The sequence below is a fragment of the Haliaeetus albicilla genome, chromosome 17 (genome assembly GCF_947461875.1).
Source record: "Haliaeetus albicilla chromosome 17, bHalAlb1.1, whole genome shotgun sequence".
NCBI lineage: Eukaryota > Metazoa > Chordata > Aves > Accipitriformes > Accipitridae > Haliaeetus > Haliaeetus albicilla.
This window is the reverse complement of record NC_091499.1, coordinates 9,736,097-9,759,657: the sequence shown is the minus strand read 5'-3', so window position 1 is coordinate 9,759,657 and position 23,561 is coordinate 9,736,097. Positions and strand designations below refer to the sequence as shown.

The window sequence follows — 23,561 nt, the reverse complement described above, 5'->3', positions numbered from 1 at the left end:
TGCTCTAATGTGTGCTAGGTTTTCCTTTCACATTATGTATCTTTTTGTAAGATTGGTGGAACGGATAAGGTACTCTAAATGCACCTCGTATTTCTGGTAAAACATACTTATCTGTGACTTTTACAGGGAAAATGAGAAGAGAATCTTTATCACAATACTATGACACATTCTAATATTTATTTGAAACTTGGGTTTTAGATATATTTTAAGAGAATGAAAAAGTTTTGTGGTTTTTTTTTTTTTCACTTTATAGCCTCGCTGATGCATGGGAAAATGATATCGGAGTTCATCCTTTAAAGTTTCCAGCAGAAACATGTTTGGAATTACTGCTGATACTGGGTTTGAGTACCACCTCTCTGCCACCTTCACTGCGATGCATGAACTCTTTTCAGGTAAGGATCAGCTGCTATTTCAGTATAAAGGTGTTACTTCTAGGAAAAAAAGATCCCCGGGGCCCATAAACCCTTTCAGAGTAAAGGTTTATCTTCTGTAGTTGTGTGACTCTCCATTATAGTAACTATAGGAATGGAGAACTTCTTGTAGTGCTCAGTTTCTTTCAATTGTATTAAATGTAGACCAAGGCAGGAAATGTCATTGGATTTTTAAACAGTGAATCACTGCTTAAATTAAATTACATGTTTAAAGAAATTTCATCAAACTTAGGCTGGAGTAGCTAGAATCATTATATAAATTCTTCTTGGCTTAAAAAAAAAATAAAAAAATCCTCAGCTAAAAATAAATATTTCCACTGGTGAAAACCTGGAAAATTAGGAGTGAAGCATTCACAGTTTTGGCCAATGTTCTTCTGTATGGTACTGCTGAAGTTCTCAGCAGTCATAGAAATTTTCCTAAGAAAACATTGTTGCAGGCATGTTAAATTGTGATTTGTATTTGTCATGTGTCTGAAGATTTATGATTTTTACAAATGAAATACACAGACATCTCAATTCATGGTGATACGACATATCAACTCAACCTTTTTACGATGTTACTGTCTTCCCTTGTAGTTACATAGTCCATCAGTTGTGCATTGATGCAAATCTAAACTAAGCAGCTGTTGAGCAGTAAGCATACCTGAATCTGTGTTTGTTTTGACAGCTATAGAAAAATCATTATCTTAGGAGGACTGAGTGTCCTAAACAGTTTATACCACAAAATCTGGTAGCTTCTATTTGCCCATACTCCCAGTTTGTAGTTAAGGCACATTTAATTAGTGTTCCTGAGTTATGTTTACTGAAAAATAATCTTATTGTAGAAGTTTGGAGCCAGAAAGAATATGGTCATAAACCAAAATCAAATAATTGCTTTTAATAGAGTTACACCAATGTACACCTGCTGAAAACACTCCTAGATGTTAGGAAATAAGTATGCACCTGCATTGTCTGCTCCCTTTGCATCTTGTGTGCTTGAAAACAGGGAATCTGTGTGTGGTGAACTCTCTAGTATGGCAGCAGCCATTGATTGTTTCAACATATTTTAATACCCAAGGTCAGAATTGTTATTGGGTTGTATATTCAGAGGCCATAAAATTGAAGAATCTCCTGGATACTGGCAGAGTGAGATTGCAAAAATTATGTGTTTCAAGGATTGGCTAGTACCTAGTTATCCATGCAGTTGAATAGTCTTATGATTCCTATTAAGAAGTGAACTTTTGGTTGTCTAACCCCGGAGGATGTATTCCTTGTCCATTGCATTGCCAGTAATCTGTGGTAAAGTCTTCTCTGCTTTACCCATGATAGGTTAAATAGGAGTCTCTTCTTGTACACTGAGGCTGTATGTCCTGTCTTATTTCTGTGTGTACTCAGTCCCGCTTGTGCGGTTAGGATTTCCTTTGATTTGTATATCTGGGTAGAGATAGGAAGCCATAAATGACTGTCAGCTGATACAGATACAAATTGGTAAACTCAGGAAGGGTTTTTATTTCAGAGTACACCAAACACCAGACTTTTCTTTTTCCTTGTCAGACTCCATGATCGTGCTTGATTGCTCCTGGGTCATTTTAGCTTCGTGAGGCTGTCTCTGGAAATGAACCGTCACCCTAGAAACCCACCATGCACGGCCCAGAAGCAAGTCAGGGGTACAGTTATGTCAATCGTGGGGCAGGAAGGCCCCGTGCATCCCCTCTGACTTTCAAACTCAAATTTTGGTGGAACCACAGAAAGCAAATGTCACAGTGCTTTGCTGAACTGAAGTACTGTGAGGAATGATGACTTCCAGCACTGGTCTGCACAGATCTTAGTTTGCCTGCCTGTGTGCCAAAGTAGGTGACGTGGCAATGCCCAGTCTTGGTCGCAAACATGATCTCAGGCTGAAGATACTATATTTTGAGGAGATTGCCAGTGCCTGTGCTTTCATAGCAACACAAAAGGCAAAAATTCATAGTTTTTGAAAAGCCCAAGTTCTGAAACCTGCTCTCCTAAGACAATGTTGTATTTTGCTAAGTGGGAGGAAAGGAAAATGGCTGGTTTGATAAACTTCTGCGTCCAACTTCCACTCTCCTTGCCAGACAGTCAATATCACCAAGTGTTTGTCCTGGAGGGCAAACACTGTCCAGGAAAATATTGTTTTATTTATTTTTATTCTTGCAAACCTTGTTTAGATCTAAGTTTGTGAATCCATGAAGCAGAAACAAAGCTTGCCCGAGCTTTTCATTGATGCTTTACAATGGGCTGTCAGTCTTACCAGATTTTTTTCTGGCTTGCTTCTTAGTACTCATGTCCACTTTCTGCACAGCAAATATTAGAATTACATGTCCTAGTTTTTCTGTATTTTTCTTGGAAAATCTGGCAAGATCTGCAGAGAGCTTGAATAATGATATTAAATTGTGCTGTTGCCTGAGCATAAGATCCCTCTGCATCCAAAGTAGTGAAGATTGCAAGTCAAACATGGAATAGTAAAAGGGCGCTAATCGAAAACCGCTATTTCATGTGTCTTAATGGAGTAATACCAAAATGACAAAAACTAGTTTCATTTTATTTTGTGGTAGACCTAGACCTGGTGGTAGTCTAGGAAAAAAAAAAAAAAATTTAATTCTATATTACAATAATCCTTGTATTTGAACTGAAAACAATCACAGAGTTTCCTGTTACCCACACATGGCAGTCTTGTTCAACAGGAGACCAGGCTCTTGCAGCTGAATGCTGGCATCTGAGTGCTGGGGGAGTTAGAAGGGAAATGACCCCAGAAAGTGCCAGAGTTTTCTCCTTTCGTAAGTGTTCCCACTGATGGACGTGTGGTGTAGAGCTAAATGGACCACTAGTTTCCACTGGTGCTTTTCTTTATGTTTTGATACAGTATTTGAAAATGCATCTAACAGACAGCTGTATAAGTAGTGATCTAAAAGTTACAGTTTAACTCCTGATATCATGTCAGTATAGCTTTAAAAAATCCAATTGTTTTTAATTAGGTCGCCAAAAATGATCTCACCCACACCCCTGTGTTGTTTGAGACTGTATTTACCCTGTCTCCCTATTATATTACAATGTTGCAGTGTTGACAAGCCAAAATTTTAGTTGGTATACATATGCATTGGATGATGTTTAGGTTGTAAAAAGCACATGAAGGAAATGTGCTTAGTTGCTAATCATCTCTGTAATAAACTCTGTTCTGCTTTGTGTTCTAGAAGTGTTCTCTGGGACTAGCTTAGCAGACTCTGTCTCTATGCTGAGACATAAATTAAATTTTATTTTCCAATGGTGTGCTACTGCTTAGTAACATAATATTTGAAATCGCTTTTCAATTCCATTTTGACCCTGTGAAGATCTTTCGGTGTGATTTATGTCGCTGGAGGAGCCTGGAAGAGGGGAGCAGCAGCAGACTATGTTACGTGGCTCTCTGCTGAGTTTAAGGTGCTCACTGCAGCCAGCTTTTAAGCTTCCCCAGCTGTTGATCCTAGGTACTGGGTTGTCTTTGGCTCATCTTTCTTTTTACCTGTGCAGTTACATTGACATTGTTCTGGTGGACTGTAGAAAGTTAAATCTTAGGAAGCTTGAGCCCAGAAACTCTGAGGGACCAAAGTGGATAGACTAATTCTTTGCTGGTTGATGGCTGCTCCTGGGTTTACTGTAGAACATGGATTTGCAGCCCTGACTTGCACCTTCCCAGGCTTGTAATCCCTCACCCATGGTAAGGATGTCTCAGATCAAGGGACTAAGATTGACTGAGGCACTTGATATTTATCCTGGAGAAATGCAGAAAGCAGTAAGAAAGGAGAGAGGAGTTCGCTACTAGAAAAGATTAAAATATTTTTTAGCTTGCTTTTGCTCTGAGCGTTGTTTTGCCGCTCTCTCTTCAGGTCCGTTAACACTGTACGGAAAGCTGTGTTACCTTATTACACTCTTGATCTATCTGGCTCTCCACCCACCTGAGCTGTCAGCCCTTCTTTGCTTTAGGAACAGTTGGGCTTGACTTTGTGTATTATTCTTAATACTTGCAAGCACTTGTAGCTAGCACCCACTTGAGTTATCATGTACTTTATCACTGAACTGTTCAGCTGCTACTCCTCAGTGTAGTCTGGGAGGATGTGTTGGTACTTTAGAGCCTGCAACACAAAACAGTTAACACAGGGAGATGCTTTAAAGTGACAAGTAATGTCTGCTGTGTTTTGCTAACCTTATCTTGTCTTTCTCTGAATTCAAGCACAGTGAACAGAAAATGTCCTGGATATTGAATTGTTATGATGATATATGGGGCTGTTCAGCACATTCTCTCTCATAGCTGTTATTGGGGGAAACCAGGCATTTTACTTCGTGTATCAAGGTGCTATTCATAAAGCCACAGACTGTAACAAGAGTTCTCACAGTTAAATAGGTCACAGTTTTATTTTTACTTTCAGATTTGCATGAAATTTAAAGGAGATTGCGATTAAGAACTGCCAAGCAGTTTCAAAATTTCATTTGTAGTAATCCTTCATATTCTTTGGTGCTGCACCCAATGCCGTTGGTAGCTTATCAGCACACTGTCTGGTTAAGTAGAGCCAGTGTTTAAAAGTAAACAAAAAGTCTTCATTCTGTTGTTGCAGTAAGCATTCCTAGAAGTGTCTCTGAAGGAAAAACTCATTTGCAGTTACTTTGCTTCCAAAAAAAGGAGGAAAAAGTTTTACATAGAGCAGCTTGTCAAGTTCTCTGTCATTTGAAGTCTTTTATTAAAAAGTGCAGAAAACTTCCTAAAAGCAACAGGTTTAGAGATATGAAGTAACAAGTGCCTCAGAAAACATAAGAATGAACAAATAAAATATTCATTATAGTTTAATGGCTCTAGTACATGAGTATCAAAAGTACTCAAAATACTCATGGAAGGCAAAATACAAAATTACTGTTGTCTTTCAGGTCTATACATGGTCTGAACTAAAATGTGCCTTGATATTCAGTGTTTTTTAATATTGATACTTTTTTATGTGGGTGTGTACGTGTGTATATATATATATATAAAGCACTTTCAAACTACTTTATTGCAAAAAGAAGTTAGCTGAAGATAGAGGACACTTGCAGATGCACCTGTGTTTTCTGACAATCCTTTTTGAAGCAAACAGCTGAGTAAAATTTAGAAGTATCTGCTCTGCTCAGCTCAGCTCCTCCTTTTGTTCCATTCTAGGCATTTGGAGCTGAAGAGGTTGCACAGATTCTTTTAAGTTGGACTCCACTCCTTTGGAGCACTGTCAAACAGCAGCAAAGATAGAACAAGGAGCTGCTCTGGTTCAAAATGATTTGGGAAATAGTGATATAAGAAATGAAAACGTCAAGAGGGACGGAATGGCTTTCAAAATATTGTGTCTTTTATTCAACTATCCCAGTGTCATGGTTTAAGCCCAGCAGACTAGTATAAAAGTGCCTGCTGTGTGCTTTTTCTAATTTTGACTAACTCAGATAGGTTGCCAGGATGACATAGGATGGATTAATTTTCTGTTTTATTGTGATGATTATGTGGAAGTTTTTAGTTTGATTTCAAACAATTTTAAATAGGAAATAAGTACCCAAGCCATATATAGGAAAGCAGATGTAGTTTTGTAAAATATGCATACAAATATTTCGTTGACCTTAAAATAAAAGAAGTTATAATGTGTATATTTTAGGGTTTTGTTTGTGTTTGTCTGCATTTACTAAAAGCCGTAATAAATCTGTTGAAGCACTGCAGAATAATTTGGAAAATATTATAAAATTATATTGAACAAATGCTGACAAGAGCAAGTGATATTAAGAGAGTTAGTGCTTCAAAGACAAATCTAAATACTTCTTTGCAGAATGATAGAGATTTCTAGGTTCAATTAAGAGATTATTGTCTTGTTTTTCTTGTCTGCTACTTAATTGTCCTATAGTAAGTTGCTTTTTATTACGCCACTCAGGTTATCTTACTTGGTGTTCACTGTAAGCTATCTTTTACAAGTATCTCTAGAGTGTTCAGTTGTATTTCTTGAACACCGAGACTATCCGCTTCTTTTAATGTTAGCTCTTGGAGCGTCAAGCTGAAACAGAACAATTTTTTTATTGAAGTATAATCAGTATTTTTAAGTCCTTGTTGAACCTGTACCAAAAATGTTTTATAGTACTGATTCCGCATAAACTTTATTAAAACATAATGTCTCCTACCTGACGACTTTTCGGCTCTGCATATGCAGGAGAATATTGAGCAACGTCCTGTACCTCCTTATGTGTCCCGTATATGACTCATCCATATCTGCAGCACAGGCTCTCATTTCTAGGCTATGGTTTCTTGATATCTGGTGCTGCTTTGGAGATGCTGATGGGAAGGTATTATTTCACTTATCTTATGTGTGGCATGGCTACATTTCCTGTAATGGAAAGGAGCTGCCCATTTATATTGGCCTGAAACAGAACAAAATCAGTCACATGTAAACCTAAACTGAAGCTTTGAATGGGGAAAATGCAAGCTGAGCTTACTTGTGGAAGCACAAAATTTTATGATTACTTCAGTGCTCAGTGATGGAGAGTCAGGACCTTGACAGCAGTGATCCGAAACTGAGATTCAAAATTTGTCATCAGTTTCTCAGAAGAGCTAAATGCTTATTTTCTTCCAAGGCAGTTCTCCAATAGAGAAAAAATCAGAGAGAGTGAAGCTGGACATATCCTAAACAGAAGTAGATTTTATTACAAAAACCACACGAGCTCCCAGTGAGAAGCAGCTACATGTAGCACACAGGCAAGTGCCTCCTCTGGAAATACAGTCCCCTGCTGCTTGAGAGGGAAGATCTGCCAGAGAAACCAACTCATTTGCGTGCAATTCCCTCAGCCTAGAACTTGGCAACAGCCACCTGTAACATCGGCATCTGGTAATACATTTCAAAGCAGTTTTCTTAGAAAACATGCTCAAATATGTCATTGTGGTGCATTGTCCCTGGCTGGACACCCGGAGTCCACCAAAGCTGCTCTATCACTCCCCTCCTCAGCTGGAGAGGGGAGAGAAAATATAACAAAAGGCTCTTGTGGGTCAAGATAAGGGCAGGGAGAGATCACTCACCGATTACCGTCACAGGCAAAACAGACCTGACTTGGGGAAATTGGCTGAATTTGTTACCAATCAAATCAGAGTAGGGTAATGAGAAATAAAACCTAAATCTTAAAACACCTTCCCCCCACCCCCTCCCTTCTTCCTGGGCTGAAGTTCAGTCCTGATCTTCTCTACATCCTCCCTGCCAGCGGTACAGGGGGACGGGAAATGGGGGTTGCGGTCGGTTCATCACACGTTGTCTCTGCCGCTCCTTCCTCTTCAGGGGCAGGGCTCCTCACTCTTCCCCTGCTCCAGCATGGGGTCCCTCCCACAGGAGACAGTCCTTCCCGAACTGCTCCAGCGTGGGTCCCTTCCCCGGGCTGCAGTCCTTCAGGCACAGCCTGCTCCAGCATGGGTCCCCCGCGGGGTCACAAGTCCTGCCAGAAAACCTGCTCCAGTGTGGGCTTCTCTCTCCACAGGGCCACAGCTACTGCCAGGAGCCTGCTCCGGCGTGGGGTCCTCTCTCCCCGGGCTGCAGGTGGATATCTGCTCCCCTGTGGACCTCCCTGGGCTGCAGGGGGACAGCCTGCCTCACCATGGTCTTCCTCACCACGGGCTGCAGGGGAATCTCTGCTCCAGCACCTGGAGCACCTCCTGCCCTCCTTCTGCACTGACCTGGGGGTCTGCAGGGCTGGTGCTCTCACATCTTCTCACTCCTCTCCGGCTGCAGTTTCTGTTCAACAGCAACTTTTTCTCCCTGTCTAAATCTGTTCTCCCAGAGGCACTAACACCGTCACTGATGGGTTCGGCCTTGGCCAGCGGTGGGTCCGTCCTGGAGCTGGCTGGCGTTGGCCCTGTTGGACATGGGGGAAGCTTCTAGCAGCTTCTCACAGAAGCCACCCCTGTAGTCCCCCCGCTACCAAAACCCTGCCACACAAACCCAATACAGTCATTTACCATTTAGATGTGAATATACAACTTATTGCAGAAATCCAGTTTAGATAGTCTGGTATAGCCCATGTTATCAACTGCTTGAAAGGGGTGAAGACAGAACTAATTAGGAATGAAAATGCCTGGTTGATACCACTCATTTTATTTCGTGTTTGCTTGTATTGTGAACATTCTGCTTTTCCCAAGTAAGTTTGAAATCTAAAAGTGTAGCTGTTATATCCTAATTAGCCAGTACACGTGCCCGTAATGTGCTATTAAACACAAACTGAGAGTTTGTATTCTTTATCAACAGGCACCACACTGTGAGTGTGTTATGGAAAGAGACCAGCCAAATACACATGTTTTATGTACCTGAATATATACATAAAGAAGAGTCTTATGGGAGGCCTGATACACTTTTAGAACATCCATTTCTGTTTATTAACTGAGGCTATTGCCTTTGTGACTTAGAAACAGGCTCTGCTCAAGAGAAATATTTAGCCCTATGCACAACCAAATAATGCTGTACCTGTTCGACATGGTTTGTAGTTAATTCATCTCTTTTGGGCTGCTTCCGTCCAAAAACTTGGTTTCTCTAAGTTAGTCTTATCTCTATCCAGGTCATAATTAATAGGTTGACTTATGTGAGGGGTAAGTTTCAGCTTCTTAGCCAACAAGGTACAGAAATCTGATTGTCAGCTGCATAGAGCTAGATAGCCAGCTGTTACTTTGAAAATAATACTGAGTCATTGGATAGCGATGATTCTATAATGGAAATTTTTCCTTAAATTTTCATGTTGTTATGCTGTGTGCTCTGTGAACAGACGTTGTTATGGAAAGCTACGACACTGTTCATTTCCATTAAGAGTCTAGATGGCAGCTTTGAAGCTACTTATGAAGTCCAGAAAGCTGTGCAGAAAAAACATGTATTTATAAGGGTGCTTCTTAGTAGGTTTACAGGTGTTTTAAAAATAGATGGATTTAACCCTGTTGGATTTCAGCTGTAGGCTGGAATAGGTATGATGTTATCACAGATTACAAAATTTTGAGGGATCCTGTATAAGCAGACAGGGCAGCTTGCCAAGGCACTCAGAGCAGCTCAAGAGTGTTATGTGTTAAAGAGTTGGAGGCAGTAATGATGTCTTCAAGGAGACAAATGGACAAATATACAGAAGTCTGCAAAGCTGGAGCATAATTGAATCAATGACTTGACTATGATAAAGTACACGGTGGACAAAAAGGAAGAGGGTTGTTAAGTCCTCCTTTTTTTTATTGTCAGTTGAAAATGAGTCTGGAATGGATCTTTTGGTGAAGAAGTCAGTAATGCTTCCAGTGAGAAACATACAGTTTGCCTTCCCTCAGAAGTGGAAGTCCATCATTCTGTTGCAATGTCAGTAAAGAGAGCAGTGTGCTCTAAATCTCTGTGCTTAAATCATAGGTCTTTGATTGGGGGTGGTGGCTGATGACAAATGGTAGTGATTGAAAGCTCTTGCTTGTTAAGGAAAAAAACTTTAGGTTTGGATTTTAGGAAAGCTAGAATGGGCAGAAACATGACATGGGGAAACAGGTCACATCAGATCACTGTCTGTCCAGAGGCAGGGAAAGACGTGAAGGGAAGTGTAAGAGATAAGATGGACCAGCTACTCTTTCAGTAGGCTGTTGCTGTTCCCATTGACCGACACCAGAACAGTTTTGACTGACCATAAAGAGGGCAGGATTATTTCCATCATCTTTAAGTTGCTTGCTGCTTTGACCAGTAAAAAAGATCAGTTATGCAAATATTCCTTTGTACTATAGCTCCACTACTTTTGAATTAAAGGAAGCTGTTCTACACATGGGTGTGTGAGGAGGTATCTCAGTGTACACATTTTATAGTGCTCCTAAAATAAGATTTGGAATACTCCTACAGGAAGAAGAAAGAGAAGGGCAAAAAGGCATGTAAGCATTAACACAACCATTTAGCCTTCAACAGAGAGGTGTTATGCCTTGAGGTGAAACCTGGCAACCATTTAATAGTATGTAGAAAAACTTGCAGGAATCTGAAGATGCCATAGCCGAGTGAGATCACAGGGAGTGTTGGGTGGGCAGAATGTGATTGCTGTTTGGACTTTCGCCAGGCATTCTGGTTAAAGTTCCTTTTATCTGTCTCTGGGCTGCTTGACAAGTACAATAGGAAGTGATTCTGCCTTATGGGAAAAAAAAAATTATTCCCATATCACTAACGTAAACTATAAAAGTATATTCTATAGAGAAAGAGACTATTTTAAAATGCTAGTTCCCAGTCTTCATTATTTTTGTGAGCTGTGGCATTGTGAATTGATGAAAGAGATCAGGGAGCTATATTCCTTCTGTTGCTGTTAAGTGAGCTTGAATTTTATAAGGAAAATGGAAGAGAAAATGAGTATTAAGCACCTTGGCTGCATAAAAAAGGATCTTGCCTACAAACTTGTACAAGTGGAGATGTTATTTTAATCTTACTGACTATTTTGGCTGCTCAGCCCACTTCCAAGTTCTTCCAGAATGCCTGGCATTCCTAAATATGATCCTGAAAATGACTGAACATTATACTGTTCAGATGTTCTTACTTTCTGTGACTAGTACCACTGACCCTAATAATGGTTCTTATCAATAACTATTTGCCTGCATAATTCAGTTTTAGATAGAAGTTTCTTCTTGCCGTTGATGCTCCAGTCTTTGACACATTTTCTGTTTTCATAGGTAGATGTCCCATAAATAAAAAAAAAAGGCTATCATTTTGTAATGGGGAGTGACTAGCTAACACATTCCTTTTTTAAGTCAGCAGAGAGCCTGCTGCCTACTCTTTATTTCATGTTTTCATACAAAGTCTATTCTATTCATCATCTGCCAGCTTTTCAGAAATTAAATTCTAGGACTGCCTTGTTTTCCTCTTTGTTGACTACTTTGGGTTTTCTGCACTGATGAGTTTCCATGTTACTTTCTCATTTCTATTAGATACCAATTTACTTTGTTTCCATACCATTTATGAGCAGACAGCCCTGTAATTCTCTTACACCTTTTCACTGGTTAGAAACTAAGTTTTAGTACTTACAGTTATCTAATTGTATTTGCCTCTTTTCAGTTAAGGTGGAAAAATTGAGGCTGGGAGGGGAATAACAGAGATTTATATCCTTATTTGTAACAAAGTAGGAATCAACTTTACTTCTTATTCAAAGAAAAAAAAAAAGTCTGCTGAACACACAGAAACCTTCATATTTCAGGTTGCATCTCTCCTTCCATAGAAAGGAAATGCATTTTCAGCTGTATTTTTATACAGCAGTAGCTAGTGAGTAGTTAAATTAATCAGAAGCATCTATTCTGCATGGTTATCCTGGGGATATATTCCATTAGGTGACTGCTTTTTCTATTTTAAGGTGATATTTAGAATGTGACAAAATACTGTCTGTAAAACTTACTGTATTCTGTTCTGTAAGCTTTTACTCACCTCTTCTACTCATTATTTTCTACCTGGTTTTGCCCTCTCATGTAGTTTTCTTTCTAAAATCTGGACTTAATCCTGGTACCAGTGAACAAGGTTAAGAATTTTTTTCAATATGAAATGTTCAACCTAGAATTCTTTGAGAAGAAATTCAACAGCAAATAAAATTAAATCCATGTGACATCCCACGTAGCTAGTAAATCCTCAAGGATTGAAATTTAACTGTATAAGTAAATATGAATTTCAGATAGAGTTTTCTCTGCTCAAGTGCTGATGCTATTGGAGAACTGGAATTTGAGAGGACTCCACTGCTCCAGCAGTGTACTGCTGCTCTAAACATTCCTAGGAGGTGCCAGGATACTGGTGAGGCCAAAATTTGACAAGATTTGAAATGAAATGGGATTTTGGTGTATGCAAATAAGAAATGGTGAGCTATATGGCTTAATGCCAACACTGATTTTGAAAGAGCTACTGAATCTTGTTCTACGTTTTTTAAAGCCACTCCTGCGTGAGGAGTTTGGGAGACCTTTCTCCCATTTGCCTGGGTTTTGGACCATCTTCTGAGGACACTAGCATTCAACAAGGTTGTATCCACAACACCCCGTTTAGATGAGTGAGCTCCAATTCCACATGGAAGTTACTGTACTCCTGTGATTTAGTTAAAATGAACTGTCAGAAGTGAGACACTGTTTACATATTTTTAAGTGTAGCTCAGAAGCTGATGAAAACCCTGGTGACGCTTACTAGCTAATCATGTTATGTCAGCCTTTCCTGTCAAGGCAAAGCATGCATTCCTAATACAAAACAGTGCAGAAGTCAAGTGTGGCTCTTCTACAACAGTACTGATTCTTGTTAAAGTACTGATACTTATTAAAGTGCAAATGCTAACACTTGAAAATGTCACTGTTGGATTATAACCCTTTCCCAACCTTCATTCAGATAATTTACAAAACAGCTGAGTGCCTGATTAAATCTTCCAAAATAATTCTCAAAACAATACATAGTATTGTTTTAAAACAAGGTAATCACCTTGAAGAAGCAGCAAGTCACAGGAAAAAGAATTTAATGTAAAGACATTATCTTAGTCTCACATGCTGCTCTGTTTATGCAAAAGTGACTTGCCAGTCCAATAAAAATTGCCAGTACTTTGGATTACCTAGAGTTGTCATTCAAATTAACAAATACTGAGTGGTTTTGAAAGTCAAGCAATCTATTTAGGGTGTCCACCTGAAGATTTAGGAGCCTGTTTCTCGTCTTGTAAACTTAAAAATGCTAGAGATGGTCCCTTCGTAGTTGCAGCTTTGCTTTAATTAGTTTGTGTCATATTATAGAAATGCACCTGAAGCATTTGTGATAATAGCTCAACATTGTAGGCAAGGACCTGAACCTATTGAAGTTAATGTCAAAACTCTCTTTGGCTTCAGTGGTGCAGAACTGGGCTGCAAATGAATAACCAACGAGCTGGATGTATTGTAGAGAAATAAATATTGCAGACTCTCTGAAAGTTCCTCATTAACACTATTGCATGTGAACTTTGCAACCAAATGCTTGGAGCTAGTCTCTGATAGCTATTCATTAGACAAGTGAATTAATAACAGTGGCTGCTGGTTCATGCAGTGGGTTTTCTGTTATTTTTTGTCATTTCTTTGAAGACTTCAAACAGTAGAAATGATTTAAAGGCTTCACTCCACTAGATGGGGAAAAAGATGCTTATAGTATAGTACTTGCTTACACTCTGCAGTTATTGATATGATGTAATATTTTTACGCTTGGGTAAGTATAGATTTTGAATAAAAGAATTTAATTAACACTGAATAAATGTTCCTCATAAGGGGAAAATTCTCTAGTTCTATTTCATTAATGCTTCATGCTTCTAGCAGTTAACTAATTTAATTTTACTCCTGGTGTTCAAGATCTGTGCTTTTCTTTACTTCTGTCTTTCAGTCTGTCTTTTAAACGGGCTTTGTTTGTGTTTTATACTCAGGAAGAGAAGATCAACCATAGAAATAAAACAAAGGGAAAAGTGCAAAGCTTTTTTTTTTCTTTACTTGGACTTCGTGTAATACACAGTGGACATGTATCTATGACTGTGCATAAAATGTATGTAATGTGAAAAATGAGGTATTTGGAATGATCTCTGAGATTTAAAGAGTAGAAAGTCTATTTTTAAAAGTCAGCTAAAGGAAAATGAATTATTTTAAGTAATTAAAGGTAGGTAGGATCAGTCACATTATAAAAGTAATCCTTGCATGTGCAAACAGCCGTGCTCATTTAATCTGGCTTACTAAGGAATATGAGGGTTTTGGGGATCAAAATCCCTTCAGGGATTCATCTTTTTTTGAGTTTATTTGTCTATGCAGTACAATAGAATTTTGTATAAAATTCTTAAATTCAGGATACAAAATGAGTCAAATGTGGCAAATATTCAAAGCGAATAAAAGAATCTGTTCAAATTGTCTGTCAAGCAGTAAGGGTTTTAGTGTGAGATGTCCAGGGGAATGATTGGTTTTAAAGTCTGAGGCAAACATTTTTTTCACTTTTCTTTTTTTCACTAACTCAGTACAATTGAATTAAAGGTTTTTATGCAGAAATGTTAAGTGCCTGGTTTCAGTCTTTGCTAGTTCTAAATGTTTATCTTACAAAGCTGATAAAATTCTGTGCAACTTCAGGCTATTTCATTCAGATCTTAAGGTGATGCTATGATCCTCAATTTTGGATCTTGCATATTTCTAACTATGTTCTTGATTATCATCTGTCTACATTTCAACTACCTTATGCTATTTTTCATTCATTGCATTTTGTGAAGTGCTAAATTTTTTTTATGATGCAGGTAATTAGGTTTTAACAGCATATTTTTTAGTGGCCTTGCTCTAAGGAAGGAGTTTTAAACAGTATTTTGGAAATCTTAGAGCAGACCAATGCGGTATAATAATTATACTTCAATAATCCAGAATGAAACCTCAAGGGAGCTATGACACCAGTGTATAATTTGTTCAAATATATTTGTCCTTGATGGTAAAACTGGATTAAAAAAAATAAGAAAAAGAAGAGAAAGAAAGAAGCTGGAAAACTGATTCTCCTTGAAGGTCATTAATGTTTTCTAAAAAGAAGATAAAAAATGAACATGAAAGTCTCATTGTTAAAGAAATCGTGCTAGCTTTGTTTTGAATAATAAGATTTTTATCAGTACAAGAACAGGTCTCATAATAATAAAACCTAATTGTTATTTTCATCTGAAACTGGAAATTATTCAATGGCTGAGAAACAGCCAAAGAAAAAGGGGAAAAAAAGAAGCTTGAAGAGAATAATATGGATTGCATGGAACTATGAGCTTAAGGACAGATTCATACTTTATTGTAATATAAAGAAAAGAGGATGTGAAGGAGGAGGGGAGGAGAAGAGAAGGCGAGTCAACTAAAACTGCAAGATAATGTTTAATTCAGAAGTATTTTCTGTCCAGCATTTGACTAAAGTATCTTTTAAGTGAATGGAAGAAGCTGATATATAAAAGGAAGCTAGGGAGTAAACTGAAGAGGGAAAGTGAAATTTGCACTGCATCATCTAAACCCCAGCAAAAAAGAGCAGAGTGGAAAAAGTCCAGTTTTGAGGTTTTACGAATGGTTTGTCTTGAAGGATGCCTGAATGACCAATCTTTGTAAATGAGCTTGTTCACTTCAAAGGTGCATGCAACAGAAATATATTTACAGAGTCACAGAGTCATTGAGGTTGGAAGTGACCTCTTCATATCATCTAGTCCAACCCCCTGCTAAAGCACAGTCAGCTAGAGCAGGTCACCTGGGACCACGTCCAGTAGGGTTATAAATATCTCTTACGGATGGAGACTCCACAACCTCCCTGGGCAACCTGTGCCAGTGCTCTACCATTCTCACAGTAAAAAAGTGTTTTCTTGTGTTCAGAAGGAATTTCATGCTCTTTAATTTGTGTTCATTGCCTCTTGTCCTGTTAGTGGGCACTACTGGGAAAAGTCTGGCGCTCTCATTTTCAGTCCCTCCCATCGGGTATTTATGCACATTGATATGATCCCCCTGGACCTTCTCTTCTCCATGCTGAACAGTCCCAGCTCTCAGCCTCTCCTCATATGAAAGATGCTCCAGTCCCTTAGTCATCTTTGTGGCCCTTTGTTAGCCCTTACCTTGCTTTTGTAAGTCCATATCTTTCTTGTACTGGGGAGCCCAGACCTGGACCCAGTACTCCAGATATGACCTTACCAGTGCTGAGTTGAGGTGAAGGATCACCTCCCTCAATTTGCTGTCAACACTTTTCCTGATGCAGATGTATGTCCACTTGAAGTGTTCCGTAACCTGGTCCTCCTTCACCAAGGGTAAGTCTTCTTGTTCCAGGCTTGCCCACTGGTCTCAGGGGCTTGGGATTCCTGCAGGCTGGTCATACCAGTAAAGTCTGAGGCAAAGAGGGCATTGAGTACCTCAGCCTTTCCGCGTCCTTTGTCAGCAGGGCCACTGGCGACATACAGGCTAATGCTGTGCTACTTAATGCTTGTGTCTCACTGAGAATCTGGAAAGAACCACCTCCTGGCTCACTTGGTTCTCATTCTCTGCTACAATAGTTTGCTGTTCATGGTGATGGCAGTGCAGTTAATCACTTCATTAGAGTGAGTAGGACCCAAAGAAGCCATCTCCGTTCCCGCAATGTAGGGTGGACTGTACCTGTTAGATGTTGCTCTAGATCTGTTCAGTGAGGGTTAGGTTGGGAGTGCAAATATTTGTCATGAATACAGCAAGACTTTTTGCTGTTGCTGTAACACAGATAATAAGAAAATGTACGGACTTTGAGTTATCTGTATCCTGAGGCAGTAGTCTCTAAATAATCTCATTATCCCAGCCCACTGAGATAAGCAGTCCGTAAATATCCTATACATGTGTGCATATATGTGTAATTGCAGTTAATATCTTTTACTGGCACCAGTGTTTTAACATCTATTTTATTTTGAAATGGGTCTCATTTCAGCCAGTTAGCCAGAATGCTGCCAAAGCCCACGTGTGAGCTGTGCTTTGCAGTGATAAATGAGTACAACTTGTCTCAAAATCCATTTGGTTTTTTGCTTGGATCCCTTTTCAGAATATGATGGGTGGCCTACTTTTGTGGGGATGAAAAATTATTTTCCTGCTCCTTTGTGACATTATGGGTCTTGTAAGCTGTTGCACAGTCTTTTGGAGTAGGTGGCATTATTAGGATGGATATTAATTATTTTCAGGCTGCTGATACATCACCTCTGCATGATCTATATTTGTCTCTTGAATGTTCCTCATCTTTTGCTAATTATAGGTGGTCTTGAGGGAACTGGCTTCCTAAATTAAATAGACTAGTGTAACCCACAGAGTGTTTTTGAAGTGTGTTCAAGTGAGAGTTGATTCATGTCACCTACTTGCATATTCACAACCCCCAGATTTTTTCACAGTTCTGGGGTGGGCATACGCTCATTCTGCTACCCACCCTCCTGTTTGGGAGCAAGCTTCCCAAATCCCCTCGCCCTGAAAGCATGTAAATTGCTTTCTCTTCTGTTTCTAGGCTTGTTGAACAAACTGGTTATTTTGTTTCTGCTTTGCTGCCTTTAATATTTTTCCTCTGTTCTATCCATTACATTTTTTTAAAAATCAGATTTAAGCTCTTCAGCAGATTTTGTGATTACTGTTACATCAGTCTTCTGAAACTGAGAAGGGAAAGAGCTTGTGCGGGTTCTTTTCTGGTTGTCTATTTTGCTTATCTAAAAAAGTCTCTCTCCATCATTTTTTCCTTCCTTTCTCTTCTCTTTCCCCCACCTGTTGGCCCCTGAAAATTGGAAACATGAGAGGCCTTGTCTGAGCATCGGATTAAGAGCCAGGAAATCCTGACTTTTTCCATGACTCATTGTGTGTGTCCTTGGGCAATCTGTTACTATTACAGACAAAAGCTGTGCATAGCACTTGGCTGAAAAATTAAAAGCACGGTGCATGATCCAAGGAGATTATTTTCAGATTTAAACCAAACCTTGGCAAAAATGGACAGGAAAGAAAGGCTGCAGAGATGAATACTGGAGGAGCAGTTTGTTTGTGAGCTGAAAAAGTTGTCTGTGAAGGGAAATGGCTATTGCTCACAGGAATTTCTGTCTTGTTGAGGCCTTTGGTTCCATCGCAGTGCAGGCATATGCTGTGGTAGATGATGGACACACAGCCCTCAGTTTCAGAACTCTTACATTCTTGTTTTAAATGAAGTAGATAAGTAAGAGTGATGGAAGAAGAGAGGGTGCACCGTTGCATAGATGAACCTGCACTCAACTTCATAAATCCAACCCTCTGAGGGTTTTCTTGGGAGATGGGTTTGGTGGTTTTGATTAAGTATGTGTAAATGCCTGAGGGTTTTCTGTTTGTTTGCTTTTCTTTTTTTACATTTCACGTCTTGAAAGATGTGAACTCTTCCTCATAGTTCAGAAGAAGTAACGGAGATCTTTGGAGAGAGCAAAGGTCTGGGATTTCTAGACAGTGTCACCTGGAGGTCAGGGAAGATGGGATCATTTACCTGTATTTTCCATGATAAATCAGACATGAAAATAACTTCCAAAAGTAACAGAATATGATATAATAGAGAAAGCTGCCTTCTGTCTTGCTTACGTGACTTCTTTGGATAAGTCTGAATGACATGAAAAGCTGTCTACAGGACACGCTGCTTTCAGAGTGTATTTCCAGGCATTTTAATACCATATCCATTCAATGTTCATTAACGTGACATTGCCTATAGCTTTATTTTGACTATTTTAATGGCCTGTACATAACTCCCACTGCTGTGGTATTGAGGGTGGTAGTTTTTTATTCAGCAGCAATCTATTTGATCTGGTTTAAGGTAGCCCTTCCATCTCCCCTGACCTCTTGTTCATGTCACCTTGTCTCTTCCCTCTGCTCCTTCCACATTATCCAGTGACTGTGCAGCTGTGCCAAGACAGCAGGGGGGGGAAGTCTGCAAGAGCATTTTGCTTATTGCTTAAACTGCCACCAGAGAAATGCATATTTCTCTGGGGAAATAGATTAGTGAAGGCTACTAGGGTCTTTGTATAACAATGTCTGACATTTCATTTGGCCAGAAAAAAAGGCTATGCTTGGAATGAGGGGTTTGGGTTTGAATTATTAAATGCCTATGTATTTTTTCTTCCTGGTTTTGATAGTGGTGGTTTATTGAGGGGAAGGACATCAGGGTTCTGAGACTCAGAATCTTCTGGTGGTGCTAGGGTATGTAAAAGGTCATTCTCTCAGAAGGGCAGTCCTGCCCCTGCAGTGGAGGTTACTGTCCCAGTGCCAGAGAGAGTGGGGTCCGTCTGACCCCTGCTTGCAGAGCATTAACTTGCATTTCCCACTATTGCTGCTCTGTTGACAGGCTGGGATGGGAATCTGATGAAAAGACTCTTTCAGAAAGGGTTTAGCTCTGGATTCTATGCTGTCAGATGTTTGTCCTAGCTTTTGTGATCAGTTTTTACCCCATAGACTTGCAGTAATTGGTGTGGTTTGTAGCTAGGACCACGTGGAACTACTGTGTTTCATTAAATTTAGTCCCCTGGTATTGCAGATAACATGTCATGTATCATCAGTTAGTCAAGCTCCATCTTAAAATCCCTTTGGTTCCTTGTACAACCCTCCCCTTTGGAAGGCCAATTTGTTTTCTTCCAGTGGCTTCAGAAATGATCATTAACTCATGCATTCATCAGAATTTTCCCATTCCGTCCCAATAGTGAGTAAGTATTTAGAGTTGTCTGATGCCTGTCAGGGGCAGGAATCCATAAGCCATATATGCTTATCCCATAAGCACTTCACCACATGAATAATTGCCTCCCATGGACAATTGAGTTAAATGGAGCTGCTCAGAGCTGTTCAAATGTGTGTGCAGAATCAATGATACAGGGCCAAGTTCAGCTTCTGAATAACCATGTTCTTGTTGATGAAGTCATTAGAATCAAAAGGACGTGTGAATTTGTCTCAGGTCAAAATTGTTTTCTTCAGTATTCTTTTCAAAGAGATAATCCTCTGTTGTCAGTCATTTTAAAACCTTCCTTACTGTCTTGCTAATTTAATAGACTAATTCCCTCATGGGTGACTACTGACAAGAAATACTTAGAAAGGATGCACCTAAACATACTGAAGTCAAAGATAATTGTATTAAACCTTCTTAAAATGCAAAAATTATTTAATACCAGCAAAATACACATCTAGCATGCAGAAATTGCATTACTACATTCTTCAGTCAGTAGTCCCACAGGCCACAGGAAAGCTTTCTCATAGTGAAAGACATAAGGGACTTCAATATAGTCTAGACAACAATTTTACTTTCTTACAGTGTTCTCAGTCTGAATTTTGACTTCTGAGAGTCAACCGTGCTGGGAGTTCCCACAGCTGAGGACCCACGCTTCACACAAAGAGTCTTGCCTGTATCCCATAGTTAAATTTTATTTATTTTGTACATTATGTCCTACTCTTATAAGGAGGAGTCATGGAATATGGCAATAAACAAAGTAATAATAAACACCATGCATCTTGCAACACTTTCCCCTCCATAAACCTTTGCTTTTGAAAATCATTGCTTTATTTGCTTTTACTATTGTATGAAATTCATAGTACATCTTGATGCGAACAGGATCAACTTGCAGGATTGGGGTTTGAGCACAGTCTGCTTTCAAAAAAACACTTGAAAGTTTTTATCTGTAATTATCTTATTGTTGAGGGAAGGATATTCTAAAAATGGTGAATATTGTATTTTCTTACAAAGCTTCAAGGTCAGTAACTCTTCTTTTTACTAGGAAAACATCTGTTTTCATGAGTTTGAGCCTTGAAATGGACGGTTTCAGCTTTTCTTCTGACTGCAGCTGGCAAAAGAATGTGCTCAAAGCCTAGAAATAAAAATCAGTTTGACCTAGTAATGGATGTAGGGATCTTAGAGGCCAGAAATCTACACTGTAAAAATACCTGATATAATTTAGGAGCTCAAATCTCACTGATAGTGGCCTTAAATTCCTATGTCTTTTCGAGGCTTTGAAAACGTTTTATTACCCAACCAGCATTAAGCAGTGAAACTGTTGTTTATTGAATGCCTGGCCTTTTAACAGGCACCATAAGATTGTACAAGAACAGGATGACCTGGGACCAAAGGACAGCCCTGCTGAGTCTGTGTCCCCCTGGGATTGAATCACAGCAGGCAAAAACATTTTCCTAAATATCCCTTAGTTGTTGTGATTTTGCGTTTTCTTTTGGGTGTCTCTCTATTTCACAGGATACAAATGAATGCCATATTTAAATTATTTTTCCCTTCATCTTCTTGGTTAGTGCTTTTATTACAGCCATATCATCTTCCAAACACCTGTTCCCATTTAACTCAATCCTAATCTCTTGCCAAAAGCTGAACTCGGGTAGGAAAGCAGTAGTCCCAACAAGGTGTTAAAAATAAAATCGTAGTTGATACTTAAATACCCATTTATATATACAAACAAATTAATCCTCGTACCTCATGCAGGGAGGTATTTATTCTCATTCCAGTTTTAACTGCCAGGAAGCAAGAGAGAATTTAAGCAGCTAATTTTTCAAACTTGCTTTTTTCCATAAAGTTTTCAAGAGATAACCCAATTAAGACACCTGTTCAAACTATCTAGTTTCAAAGTGTTATTAACAGTGCCACATTCTCTTTTAATCTCCTCTACCTCGTTCTTTTTTTGAGTTATGGTAGATTGACTGTTTGGACCATATTAATTGCATGTAAATGTGAGCACATAACCAAATACCTCTCATTAAAAGATATCATTTATTTCTATTGTTCTCTAATGCATCCGTTCTATGTCATGCTCCCTCTGCCCCCTCCTCACATCTTCTTGGTGTTTCAGATGGTACTTCAGGTAGTGTTTGGGTTTGGTATATTCAGAAATGGATGTGCACACGGGAGATGGCCATGTCTTACGCTGTGGCAACATTGTGTATGCGACAAGATATTCCAGCAGTTTCGACATGACTTCATGGTGTGCTCTGCTCGTGTAGCATTTGCTAAGGGATACTCTTAGAAACCCAGTTTATGTCTGTGTACTGGTTTCTGTGGTATCACTAACTCTAAGCATTGCAGGAAATGAAGATAATAGAACATTTCACAGCTTTCAGGTTTTGGCAGATTTTCTTTTTGGATGTAAATGAAACACAGTTTGGAGACGAAAGCAAAAATAAACTGGAACTTCTCCCGCCAGGCCATCAGCAGGTAGAGTATTAACCAGAAGTGGTTGGCTTGTTTCTTTGTTGCCCATTTGTTTTTAAAGCACTTTACTACAATAGTTTTTAATATAGCTTTTCCTGACACTCAGTTTGAAGACAGAGCAGGTGACCTCTGGTGCTGCTCCGTAGTTTCTCCTGTCAGTTTTACCTGTCTGTTGGGTTTTCTATAGCGTCTTGGTGTAAGAGATGAGAAGGTTGTCTTATGAGTGGCCTCAGACTCTTAAGATGTAGCTAAATTTGGACAGAGAGAAAGATTGATTTTCATTAAATTAAAATTAAAAAATGCATTGACCTACAACATTAATATCTAACGGCCCTGGTGTCTTGCCAGCGCTGAATCCTGCAGATAAGTGTATTGCTATTACAGTGAGAGTTGTGGAAAGCATGAGGGAAACCCCAAATCATTTTTTTAGTTGGTACTTACATGGTAGCCTTGATAATGCACCACACAAATTACGTATCTGTTTTATTTAGTGTGAATGCTTGTCTACACTTCAGTTTTTAGCAAGAGATATTGCTTTCTCCTCCTTTCTCCATATGTTTCCAGTTCAATTCCTTGTTCTCTTTAGCTTTCCACTGTGTTGCTTCTAAAATTGACATAATCTTAGCCTGCTGGTTTTTCTTCTATTAAGGGCGGGGCAGGGAGTAAAAAGACAAGAAATATAAGCAAGAAACGGGCATCTCCAGCCAGGCCCTGAAGGGGATTCTGGCTTGCAGATTTTACCTGCTGCTGCAGCTGGGAAACAAATAATTATTTTTGTAGTAATCTTGCTTTTCCTAGGGAAACGGTATGAGCGAAACTGCATGGGGACTTTGTCTCCTACCGTAGTATATGAGCCATAGCACAGGCTGGAGGTAAATCCTGACCGAAGGTGTATTGTGTGGGTTTAGGAGGGGAGGATTGATTGGTGTGAGGAGAAAAATGTTAGAGGTGGAGGTTAAAAATAGGAGAAAGGAGATTTGAGTTAATGTGGTGAATGGTTCAATATTAGGGAATAATAGAGAAAATGTTAGTTTATGGTGAAGGGATCATCTGAGCTGGAAAAATAAGCTGGTAATAGAAGACTATATTATTAATTTTTCTGGTTTGGATGATGCAGCACTTGAAAGTCACCTTCCTGTTTTAGAGTTTGCTACAATACTTCGTGGCTAAAGGGACAGGAGAAGGAGAGGAAGGAAGGAGAAATTTGCCACCTTAGAATCCAGCTGAGTGTGTTATTGTGCAGTAAGGACCTAAAACCAGTGCTTCTTTTTCACATTTGTTAGCGCTTCCCTCTCTTTAAATCATAATAGGATTGGAATACAGTAACAGGGTATTTTGCTGAGATAGGACGCGTCATAAATTATGTTGCAGAGAATACCACCAAAGAGCATCTAATTGAGAGCAACAGCCATGCAAATGACCAGAACATGGCACATCTGGGTAAGCCAGCATTTCATCAAAGAAATAAGTGCATAGTGTGCTGACTGATCTTTGATCTCAC

The 23,561-nt window shown here is 39.2% G+C and overlaps 1 protein-coding gene across 3 annotated transcripts in view; it reads left to right on the top strand.

Annotated features, from left to right (window-relative positions):
- The window catches only part of UBE3D (ubiquitin protein ligase E3D), a 91,212-nt gene that overhangs the window by 57,159 nt on the left and 10,492 nt on the right, over positions 1–23,561 (top strand). The window contains exon 9 of one of the 3 annotated variants that reach the window (XM_069804745.1): positions 254–392. The exons of 1 other annotated variant lie outside the window; for it this stretch is intronic. In XM_069804745.1, the coding sequence (XP_069660846.1) occupies positions 254–392 (139 nt within the window). Of the gene's footprint in view, positions 1–253; positions 393–23,561 lie in introns of those variants that run through there. One more of the 3 variants, XM_069804749.1, reaches the window with a different exon arrangement.